This window comes from Muntiacus reevesi, chromosome 4 (assembly GCF_963930625.1).
Source record: "Muntiacus reevesi chromosome 4, mMunRee1.1, whole genome shotgun sequence".
Lineage (NCBI taxonomy): Eukaryota > Metazoa > Chordata > Mammalia > Artiodactyla > Cervidae > Muntiacus > Muntiacus reevesi.
Genome location: NC_089252.1, coordinates 24,405,174 through 24,417,618, shown reverse-complemented (window position 1 = coordinate 24,417,618; position 12,445 = coordinate 24,405,174). Strand labels below are relative to the sequence as shown.

Genomic DNA, 12,445 nt, shown 5'->3' with positions numbered 1-12,445 from the left:
CTAAGTTAAATCTTCAAATTTAACTGCTTAAAATAAGAATACAATGGATGCAACAACTGACAATCAGCCGCTGAACCCTTAAAATAACATCTAATACAGCTTCCAGAGACAATGTGGAAAACACTGCTACAAAGGAACACACGCATTCTTCCACAACAGTTGAATCTACTCACACTAGCTCTACCATCATTAAATCATGAGTTGGGCCTATTACTTAGGCTTTAACTTCCTGTGATTCTGATGGAGATTCTTCTTCTAAGTTATATTTTAAAAAGGTAAGAGCAGCTACTGATTTCCAATGTTACATGATTTCTTCCTTTCTCTCCTAAAAAGGCCATACAATTATTAACACTTCTCTGTAAATGAAACAAGTATTTTCTAGACAAAGTTGGCAAATCATCTTGGGAATTAAAATGGGCATGAAGAAAGATGGCAGCACAGCTAAGATGCATAAATGACTCTCTTTGTGGTTAATTTGTCTTTAATATGGAAGGCAAATTGAAAAATACAAGTTATTTTTCATATTTTGCTTATGCTTTCAAGAATTAAGCTAAGTATCTTTATACAAAACCCCATCACCTCGGTGATCAGACCTTTTACGTCCTAGAATACATGACAGTCCTGACAGTGAAAGACCCTCCCGGTGCACTTAGTAGATGTTCCTCTTTAACAGGAAGTTACTTGCAGGCAGGACAAAGATGAAGAGATCTGGTTTACTAACTTATGATGACAAGGCTAAGAAGCAGAAGTAAAGCAAAATTACAACAGGAAGCAGTCTTACCTGTGCCGTTGAGAGTAGTGTTTTTATTTGTATACAGCCTGATCATGTGTCCTATTGTTTTCACATTTTCTCTTAACATTATTCCTCGAGCTTGAACCATAAAGAGATATGTGTTGGCTATAAAAGAAAAAAATAAAAGAAAGAATGACATGACTCAATTAGCTTTTTTACATTAAAAAAATATTATTCAGAATTGAGGAACTGCTCAATAGACCGAAACTGATTCAATTAGTACATCAAATGGGAAAACAAATATAAAATTACTATTTCCCATTATCGAAAACTCACAAAAACAAACTCCTTTTAAAAACAATAAAATGAAAAATTCAAGTAGTAATATCCATCCATCAACTAGAATGAGACTAAATGAACAATCCAAAAATCATAATTCCTTTATCCACATATGATTTTCTACTATAAAATATACTCAGGAATTTCAGGAAGGCATTCTTTACCACATAATTCTTTACCACATTCAACCACATAATTCTAAAATTCACTTTCTCTAATTCTATATTAATTCCCTCAAACCAAGGACTCCACAGAGGTAAGAATTCCCTCATGAATCAAACATATGTCACAAATCACCATATCTAATCTGGATACAGATCTTTCATATTCTCAGTGTTGGGGGGGACACATGTAGGATGATCTAGAATCACAATCTCTTCTGGCAATTTCTCTTGACTACTTGAAATTTTACACTCTCAATCACAAATCTACCTGCCAGGACTGTAAAAACAGACAAAATCAAAATCAACATGGCAGCACTACTTGCAATAGCATGGAAGCATCCGTGTTGTCCAATGACAGAGGAACGGTAAAGCAGATGTGGCACCTGTATACAATAACTCAACCATCAAAAGGAACAAATGTGAGTCGGCTGTAGTGAGGCGGATGAACCTAGAACCTATTACACAGAGTAGTCAGAGAAACAAATCACCTACTATCATCTATAATAGCATCTATTAAAGCATACATATGGAATCTAGTGGAGAAGGAAATGGCAACCCACTCCAGTATTCTTGCCTGGAAAATTGCATGGACAGAGGAACCTGGCGGGCTACAATCCATGGGGTCACAAAGAGTTGGCCACGACTGAGCACATCAGCATGGAATCTAGAAACAGTACTGATGAACCTATTTACAGAGAAAAAATGGAGACACAGACATAGAGAATGGACTGTGGACACAGTGGGAGAAGGAGAGGTGAGACAAATGGAGAAAGTAGCATTGACATGTATACATCATCACGTGTAAAACAGATAAAAAGCCTGGTGCTCTATGATGACCGAGAGGGGTGGGATGATACATACATAATCATGACTGATTCACATTCATGTACAGCAGAGAACTCCACAACACTAAAGCAACTGTCTTTCAACAGAAAAAAAATTTTTGTAAATACATCATTAGTGGTCTCATTTTAATTAAAAAAAAAAATCGTGGCATTTTCAAGTTGTTAATTTCCATCTCCAAGGTAAGTGCTTCAAGAATAATTTGTATTTTTTTCCTCTGGGAGAAACTGGTAATTGGACAAAGATTACAAAAGTCATTGCCTTTTGAGATGCCAAGCCTCCTCAGTAAAGCACATAAGTCGAAAGAAGACCCTTTCTTTCTTGGTCCTGATTCTGCTAGTGCTGGGCATAACTTTGGACAGCTCACCAGATCTCAGTTCTCTGGTCTAAAAATAGCAGTACTACACCAGGAAGCCCCTTCTACGCTAAATGCTCCAGGCATAAAGCTAAAAATCATAAGCTCCATTCAGACAAGAGGAGGAGGCTCATTTTCACAGAAAAACCAAGAAACTGCAAGGCTTGGTTAATGACTCAATTTTAAGATAAGCTGTCTCTCAACACACTAATGGCACTCTCAAAAAATGAATGCTGAATGAAAAGATAAAAAATGCCAACTCATTTTCTGGGCCCAGTTCTCCTTCTTTGAGATGGTACACGGAGATGAGCAAAATGTTTGCCACCTCCTTTCTCCTTTACTGAAATCTGAACTTGCTCGAAGTACCAGTGAGGACAGAATAAATAGAACAGAGAAGTGGAGTAAAATAACACTTTTTTTTTTTCACCTTTAATCCGTAAAAGAGAAATGCAGGTTTTACATAAGCTCCAGCTCAATCATTTTTAGGCACCTGTCCGGAACCCGCCTGCCAATGCAGGAAATGTAAGAGACATGGGTTCAATCCCTTGGTCAGGAAGATCCCATGGAGAAGGGCATGGCAACCCACTCCAGTATTCTTGCCTAGAGAATCCCATGGACAGACAGTTCATAGGGTTACAAAGAGTCGGACATGACCGAGCAACTTAGCACGCACTCACCACATCCTCTCTGGAAATCAGTCCTATAATTAGATCTAACTTGTTTAGGCTTGAATTTATTAAGCCAGGCCTACAAACCCCACACGTTTTTAGTACATTTTTGTTTATTCAGTGGACTTTCAAAGACAGATGAGACAAAGTGAAAAATGAAAATAAAGACAACAGCCAACCAAAAATGTGGGAAAATGTTCAAGAAAAGCCAAAGTAACATTAGCAATTCTACCTAAACCAAGATTTCAACTGAAAAGACGCAGAGAAAAAAAATGAAGTGGATTACGAGTACCTACTGATTTACAATTATCTTGGATCATTTAATCCTAAAATTACATATGAAATTTGTTATCAGTGGCGTAAATAGCCTATATTTGTTATGCACCAAGCTGGGGGAGGGGGGGGGAGACCTGGAGAAGGAGGACTGAGTCAAGAGTTATCAGGCCAAGACCAGAACTGGGAGAAACAATACTGCCCCAAACAGGGACACACAAGGTAAGAGCACGTGTGTCCTGGAAACAGAATTTTCACAAACTACACAGCTTTTTCTTTTAATTAACATACCTACTCTAATAGAGAAAACTGCTTGAATCTTGTGTGCTTAGTCGCTCAGTCGTGTCCAACTCTTTGCAACCCCACAGACTGTAGCCCACCAGGCTCCTCTGTCCATGGGATTCTCCAGGCAAGAATACTGGAGTGGGTTGCCATGCCCTCCTCCAGGGGATCTTCCCCACCCAGGAATCAAATCCGAATCTTGAAACCAAGTCAAATTTAAGAAACAAGGACGATAACCAGCATAGAAAAGGACAAAGTCAAATTTTCCTAAAAACTTTCAAAGTATCAGGTAACCAAACTGTTAAGGAAAAAAATGATTACTGATGGCACCTGTGACAAGGGTGAATTATTTACCAAAAGCAACTATTTACTATGCGTTAGACAGATGGAGAAAAAGGTGAGACACCAGGCTCTCCAAACGGAAAATCTATTAGTTTATTTTAAATCATTCACAGCTAATTGAGTTACATTCCTTAGGTTATTGGTCCTCATGGGTTTAATCCCTAAAGATCAAAACCCATTAAGGAATGAAGCTGTATTTAAATAGAGGCACTGTTAACAGGAGGAAGGCCATGTGTCAAAGTGTTTCAAGGCATAAGAAACCAGCATGGAATAATCCAGACTGACCCCCAAACATCATAAAACTACAGTAACCCACACTCAGGTAATTCTACATGCCTGCTAATAATTATTATTGTAAAATAGAATGTCTTATTGGCAAGCCAGGAAATCCTTGTCTAAAATTTCTATTCCAGGGACTACCCTGGTGGTCCAGTAGTGAAGACTCCATGCTTCCACTTCAGGGAACTATGGGTTGGATCCCTAGTAGGGGAATTAAGAAGCCCAAATGCTGCAAAAAATAGTTAAAGAAAAGAGAGAGATTTCTATTCCATCTTACAAGTGACTACATTTCATAAAATAGGGAAATCTTTCCCACTGGTCTCAAGATGACTCAGAAGAACACTAAAAACCAGCACTGCTTCATTAAAATGATGCTATGTTTTCTAATTTAATTCATTTGCAATTTGCCTCTGCATTGTGAGACATAAATTTCACTTATTTACCTAGTCTGTTTTCCAGGGGTTGGGGGGGAAACTATAACCTAAGGGGAAAAAACTTCAAATATGGACAGTTTACAATAGGTTGTAAGCATGTTACCCGAGGTTTATGAGGAAAGAGATTTATGAACGTGCTTCATTCTCCACTTGAGAAAACTAGGAAATGTATTTGCTGTAAAGCTGTGTCTCCACACCCCTTTGCATACGCAGCTTTGCTCCTTCAAAGCACAGAAAAGATTCAAGTCAAGGAGCTCTGTAGTCTGCAGTGATCCGGCAAAGGCTTCCTAGGCTTTGAAGGACTTTCAAACACAACATCTCTCTGATCTCAACATCCTTGTTCCTGACTGCCACCATCTCCAGGTCCTTTAACAAACCATCAGTCAACTGCACAGCTGATTCTGAGGGGGAGACTGTGTTGTTAGACATTCTCACATGCAATTATAAACACAATGGTGGAACTAAGAAGAGTGGGGTACAAATACAATTGGGAGAAACATTCATACAAAAGTAAAAGTGAGAACCATGGTGATGAATTATCACAGAAAAAATTATCTAGAAAGGAGATAAAAGGTGGAGTTCAGACCGCAAATATAAGATATAAGATATAAAACTAAAAGACCTCAAGATGAATTAATCTGAGCTGAAACATGGTGAAGGCACCATTGGACAAAAGAAAAGGGGAATGGCCAACCACAACAAATGTCAATACAGAGGAGAAGACGACAGACAATAAGGAAAAAAGAAAAAAGCTTAAAAAATGAAAAGCTAATACCTAGCACTTACTCTACTGGGCATCCATAGAAGTCCTTTATAGAAACTAATCGACAACTCTACAGGGTAGGTACGAATATTCCCATTTTACAGATAAGGAAAGTGGAGTTAAGTGATTTGCTCAAGGTCACACAGTCATTTATGAGCAAGTGGTCACACAGTCATTTACGATTCACCCCCAGCAGTCAGCTTCTGCAACCCAACTCTTCATCACCATCCCAATCAGCCTTTGAAAATAATATGAGAGGGACTTCCCTGGTGGTCCAGTACTAAGATTCTGCTCTCCCAATGCAGGGGCCCCTGGATTCAATCCCTGGTTAAGGAACTAGCTCCTACACGCTGCAACAAAGATCGAAGATCCCAAATGCCACAACTAAGACCTGATGCAGCCAAATAAACAAATATTTTTTAAAAATAAATAAAAGTGCTATTAGATCCTGGTCAACCTTCAAGAGAGCAGTTTCACCCAAATAATGGGGAAAAAAAGAAATTAGTAGAGAGTTGAGTGGACAAGTGAAAGCAGTCTGGTGTCGGAACAGGTAAGCGAGAGCCAGGTCAAGGGAAGTGTTCTTGGGCAGGAGGGGCCTCAGCATGACCTGAGGAGAGCAGTCTCAAGTGAAGGCTCTGAGTGAGTGAGAGGAAAGAGGGAGAAGAGCGTCTCCACCGATGGGACGGCACGGGCAGAGGCTCTGGGAGGCACAGCTGCGGAGGACATGCAGGGAGGAGCCATCCAACCTGAGGAGTGCTGGCAGCAATGGACAGTAAGTTGTAACAGTCCCAGTAGGTAAATGGCGTCAAAAAACAGGTGAGGAGAGGACTTGGGGGCCACTGGGAAGATGAGAAGTAACATTAATGGGGACTTCCCTGGTGGGCCAGTGGCTAAGACTGCGTTTCCAACGCAGGGGACCTGGGTTTGACCCCTGGTCAAGGAACTAGTTCCCACATGCCACAACCAAGAGTTCACATGCAACAACTAAAATAATTTTTTTAAAGTACTTCCCTATGGCCAGTTAACTAGGTTATTCTCAACATTAAAAAGAAGTAGTAGTAACATTAATGAAGGTGAGAAAGTGCCAGATGTAGAAGGTTAGGAAGATTATGGTCTGGAGAGAAGGGGGACAGGGTGGAGCAGGAAGGTTCTTAATTAAGCATAACTCAGAAATCATCCCAGGGTGTGGAATGTTGGAGGGCATGGGTTTCTAAAGAGAAGGGAAATGAATTAACATGAATTGAGTACCTCCATTCATCAGGCACTGAGCTAAATGCTACGTGTTACATTTTTTTTTTCATTTATTTTCATTAGTTGGAGGCTAATTACTTCACAACATTGCAGTGGGTTTTTTAATTCTTCTGTAGCAGGTTGAATGGAGACCACCCAAAAGATGTGTGCACATCCTAATTCCCAGAACCTGCAAATGTTATCTTATTTGAAAAAGGAGTCTTTGTAGATGTAATTAAGTTAAGGATCTCGAGATGAGGAGATCATCCTGGATTATCTGGGTTGGCCCTAAATCCAATGAAAGTGCACAGACAAGAGAAAAGCAGAGTGAGACTTCCACACACACATACACGCACGCACAAAAAGTATAGTGAGGACAAAGGCAGATTAGAGTGACTGGCCACCAGCCGAGGAAGCCAAGGAATGCCAGCAGGCACCCAAAGCTAGAGACAAGGGAGGGTCTTTCAGAGCCTTCAGAGGCTGCGCAGCGCTGCCTTCTGGCCAATGCAACTGTGAGGGAATGCGTTCCTGCTTTAAGCCACTCAGACTGCAGTCATTTGTATAGCAGCCCTAGGAAACGAATATACCATCTCAGGATACAGGCACAACTTTCCGCATTGTAAGACCAGAAAACTGACTTCCCTGGTGGTCAAGTGGTTAAGAAGTCACCTTTCAATGCAGGGACATGGGTTCAATCCTTGGTCTGGGAAGATTCCACATGCCTCAGAGTAACTAAGCCCAGGCACCAGGACCACTGAGCCCACATCCAGCTACTGAATTGCGCCAAAGCGGCTCAGACGGTAAAGCGTCTGCCTGCAATGCGGGAGACCCCGGCTCAATCCCTGGGCCGGGAAGATACCTGGAGAAGGCAATGGCAACCCACTCCAGTACTCTTGCCTGGAAAATTCCATGGATGGAGGAGCCTGGTGGGCTACAGCCCTTGGGGTTGCAGAGAGTTGGAGAGGACTAAGCGACTTCACTTTCAGCACAATCAGAGAATTGGTGCGCTGCAATGAAAGATCTCACATGATGCAAAGATCCCACATACTGCAACTAAGACCTGATGCAAGCAAATAAATAAATATTGAGATCAAAAAACAAACTCAGAAGTTACACAGGTAGAATTTTAAAAACTCAAGATTCAAGGACTGCTCTAAATAACTGAGAGGCAGCAATCTGGGATAAGCAATGATAGGAAGTCCAACAGGAGAGAGAGACTAAGAAAAAGAAAACTCTTCAATGCAAAAAGTTATGAGGGAAGTGACAACAGAGGGGATTAACAGATTGCAGCCAATGCAAGGAGGATATCAGAAGTAGTACTTCAAAGTCACAGGAGAAAAAACGCTTTCCCATATAATCTACAGAACATGTAATGAAATAAACAACATGGAAAAAAGCAAACCACTTCATTTCTTTGTTGTTGTTCAGTCGCTAAGTGGTGTCCAACTCTTGGGGAACCCACGGACTGCAGCCCACCACACTCCCCATCCTTCACTATCTCCCCGTGTTTGCTCAAATTCATGTCTGTTGAGTCGAAGATGCTGTCTAACCATCTCATCCTCTACTACCCTCCTCTCCTTTTGCCTTCGATCTTTCCCAGCATCAAGGTTTGTTCTGGTGAGTCGACTCTTCACATCAAGTAGCCAAAGCATTGGAACTTCAGCATCAGCCCTTCCAATGAATATTCAGGGTTGATTTCCCTTAGGATTGATTGGTTTGATCTCCTTGCTGTCCAAGAGGCTCTCAAGAGTCTTCTCCAGCACCACAATTTGAAAGCATCAATTCTCTGGCGCTCAGCCTTTAGAGCCCAGCTGCATATATACATCCCTTGATAGTAACCACAGACACTTGAATCACGTATTCTATGAACTTCTAAGAACTCACAATAACCTTTTAAACATCTATTTCACATGCCTGTAAGTTTTCTTCTTTCCACATCTAGCCACTTGTTCAACAAGTTCCCAGAAATTATTCGTCTGATTCTGTAAGAGCTAAATGTATCATCTCTAATAATAATGCCGTAAACCCCAGCATGCAGCCACATGACATATGAAAAAGAGTTCATACTTTGCCTAGAACCAAAGCATTGCTTAAGTTAAAAACAAAACATAACAGACTTCTAGGCTGTGCCAGGCTGCAAAACAAATGATTCCCTTTATGTCAAAGCACTATTTAAACAGACTATTTTACCATGGTGATGATAATTCAAAGTCAAGTATGGGCTCAAGAAAATCTGCAGAGCAAGTGATTACTAGCCTATAATATCCTCCTCCCCATCCTTCCAGTAAATCACAGACTGACTAATAAGTAGAATGAAAGAATTCTGCGCTCAGAATCCCATTTTATCACACAATTATGAATACACTGATCACATACAGCACAGATCTATTTCAGATCTTAGCCAACAGCTCAAACTTTGCTGATGTAGGCACCAAAAATTAACAAGAAATTCTTTCTGACAGGTGTTTTTTACCACTTTCACTCTGCAGTTTAACAGCTTTAAGTTATTTGAGGACGACTTTTCTAACAATCTTATTAAAGATGTTCAAGGTGGAGACATGTGTTTATTCACAATAAATATGTGTTGAATAACCACCAACCGCCAAGCAGTATCAGTGACTAAGGAGCCATGGGAGTCTCCTCTGCAAAAACCAGAATTCTAAGAAAGGGTAAACTGCCTAAAACATTGGAATTACTTCAACAACCACCAGATGACCAGCTCAGCCTGGTTTAAACTTAGCTGAAAATTTAAAAACTAGACTCTGAACACATGATCTAACACATGACAACTTGCAGCATTGTCCTTTGTTAATTCATGGTTACTCACTTAAACATATGGCTTCTTTAAAGCGTGACAGGAGCCTAAAGAGTCAAGAGTTATAAACCACATTGGAGAAAAGTAGAATCAGGAGGAAATGAGGGAACCAGGAAAGGAAAAATGCAGGCAATTACATTTTTAATCTAATCAGTAAGGAACCTTTCCTAATGAAATTATAAAGGATGAAGCCATAAATAAACACACTCAGGAAACATTGTAAATCTGCTGAAAATAAATGATTTCAGAATGCACTTCAAGTGAATGAAATGAACCTCTACCCACTTGAGAATGCTATCCATAATAAGAGGACATAAAAGGGAGACCTATGTGAACTATATGCTTTATAATTATCCCCAATTTCCCTGTGTTTTCACAATTAAAATACCGCTCATAATTTCAACTTACTTATTCATGAAAGGAGAATGACTCTAAAACAAGCAGGCGAGAAGGGACACAGCATGGAAAATTAATTTCAATGATTTCCAAAGCCAGAGCATACTTTCAAATCAAAAAACAAGACATCTTTTAATTCTCTACCACTGGTCCTCTTGAGTCAAATGAAAATGGAGTCCGAGTTCTCTTCCTCCAAGCCAAGCTGGACATTGCACTATGATTAGAAGTCATCATATCTGAGCCATTAACTTAATTACCAAGAAGGCAATACATAAAACATGATTTCAGTTAAGAAATATTAACACTAGCAAGCCTCAAATACTTAAAAAGAGAGATAATATTTCAATCAAGGTGTGATGGTACAAAAACAAGTTTGACAGAGCTGCTTAACTATGAACATGTTATAAAGAGATTTTTAGAAGTCTTTTGTTTTGAAATTATTTCCGCTAGCTAACATGTAGGGCCATCAGTTCAGTTCAGTCACTCAGTTGTATCCAACTCTTTGTGACCCCATGGACTGCAGTAGGCCAGGCCTCCCCATCCATCACCAACTCACGGAGTCTACTCAAACTCATGTCCATTGAGTCGGTGATGCCATCCAACCATCTCACCCTGTCATCCCCTTCTCCTACCACCTTCAATCTTTCCCAGCATCAGGGTCTTTTCCAATGAGTCAACTCTTCACATCAGGTGGCCAAAGTACTGGAGTTTCAGCTTCAATCCTTCCAATGAATATTCAGGACTGATTTCCTTTAGGATGGACTGGCTGAATCTCCTTGCAGTCCAAGGGATCCTCAAGAGTCTTCTCCAACACCACAGTTCAAAAGCATCAATTCTTCAGCGCTCAGCTTTCTTCACAGTCCAACTTTCTCGTCCATATATGACCAGTGGAAAAACCATAGCCTTTACTAGACGGACATTTGTTGGCAAAGTACTGTCTCTGCTTTTTAATATGCTGTCTAGGTTGGTCATAGCTTTTCTTCCAAGGAGCAAGTGTCTTAATTTCATGGCTGCAGCCACCATCTGCAAGTGATTGTGAAGCCCCCAAAAATAAAGTCTGTCACTGCTTCCACTGTTTCCCCATCTACTTGCCATGAAGTGATGGGACCAGATGCCATGATCTTAGTTTTTTGAATGTTGAGTTTTAAGCCAACTTTTTCACCCTCCTCTTTCACTTTCATCAAGAGGCTCTTTAGTTCTTCTTCGCTTTCTGCCATGAGGGTGGTGTCATTTGTGTATCTGAGGTTATTGATATTTCTCCCAGCAATCTTGATTCCAGGTTGTGCTTCATCCAGCCCAGTGTTTCTCATGATGTACTATTTATATTGATCCTATTAAGTGAATTACAATGTATCTAATAATGAAAAACATTAAATAACAAATTCAGGATCAATCTATAACTCAATCACATAGTCGGTTCATAAAGAAACACATGATCCTGGTTGCCTTAAGTTATCTGTATATTCTGCCCATTGTTATTCTGGAGGAAAGAAATTCTTCACCATGAAAGCTCTTTCTTCAGTAAAACACAATGCTATAAACAAATTAATCTGGTTTTTAACAGGTAAGATTAGTTAGATCAAAGATCAAATGAGATAACCAATTTCAAATGTAAAACTATTTCACACTAAAGGATTTCCCAACTGTTTGGGGTGTGTGTCAGAAATAAAGTTCCCAGAGTGAAGGATTAATTAAAAAATCAATCAGGGACTTCCCTGGTGGTCCAGTGACCAACACTCCATATTCCCAATACAGAGGTGGGAGTAGGGGGGGTGGGCCAGGGTTCGATCCCTGATCCAGGAACTAGATCTCACACGCCATAACTAAGAGTGCACATGCCATAACTCAAGATTCTGCAAGGTAGTTTTATTCCTAGCATGCAGGATTGTTTACTTGCCACGTGTGAACTCTTAGTTATGGCATGTGGGACCTAGTTCCTGGACCAGGCATCAAACTTAGGTGGGAGGGAGGGAGGGATATGCGTATACCTATGGCTGATTCATGTTGATGCATGGCAGAAACCAACACAATACTGTGAAGTAACTATCCTCCAATTAAAAATAAAATTTTAATGCAAAAAAAAAAGATCCTGCACACAACTAAGACCTAATGCAGCCAAATAAATAAATAAATAATTTTTTAAAAAATCAATCAGGATCCTAATTAGATTCTCTAATGATAAGACCTGGGTTGCCTTAAATGAGGCTTGAGCACCTTCATGTTTGAAAACCACTGCTTGTAGTAATTCTCTAAACATCACTAACATTTGTAACAGGCAAAAAAACAGAAGTCTCCTTTCACAGTTTAACTTGTATAAATACATCCTCTTTTATACAGCTTTCTAATTTATGCACAATTCATTGAGACAATGAAGAAATCTGTTTCATCCTTAAAGAACACACAACATAAAGACTGGGTTAAGAGCCAAAGACTTTTACTAACTTGACTATCTAATCATGAAAACCAAGATGCAAGCAAAAAGTCATATCTATTACCCCTCTGGAGAAAAAAAAAATTAATTACAATTTC

At 39.9% G+C, this 12,445-nt stretch overlaps 1 protein-coding gene across 1 annotated transcript in view; it reads right to left on the bottom strand.

The window, feature by feature from the left end:
* B4GALT6 (beta-1,4-galactosyltransferase 6) overlaps positions 1-12,445 on the bottom strand; it is a 68,223-nt gene that overhangs the window by 45,348 nt on the left and 10,430 nt on the right. The window contains exon 2 of the mRNA XM_065932401.1: positions 782-898. Coding sequence (XP_065788473.1) covers positions 782-898 — 117 coding nt within the window. The remainder of the gene's footprint in view (positions 1-781; positions 899-12,445) is intronic.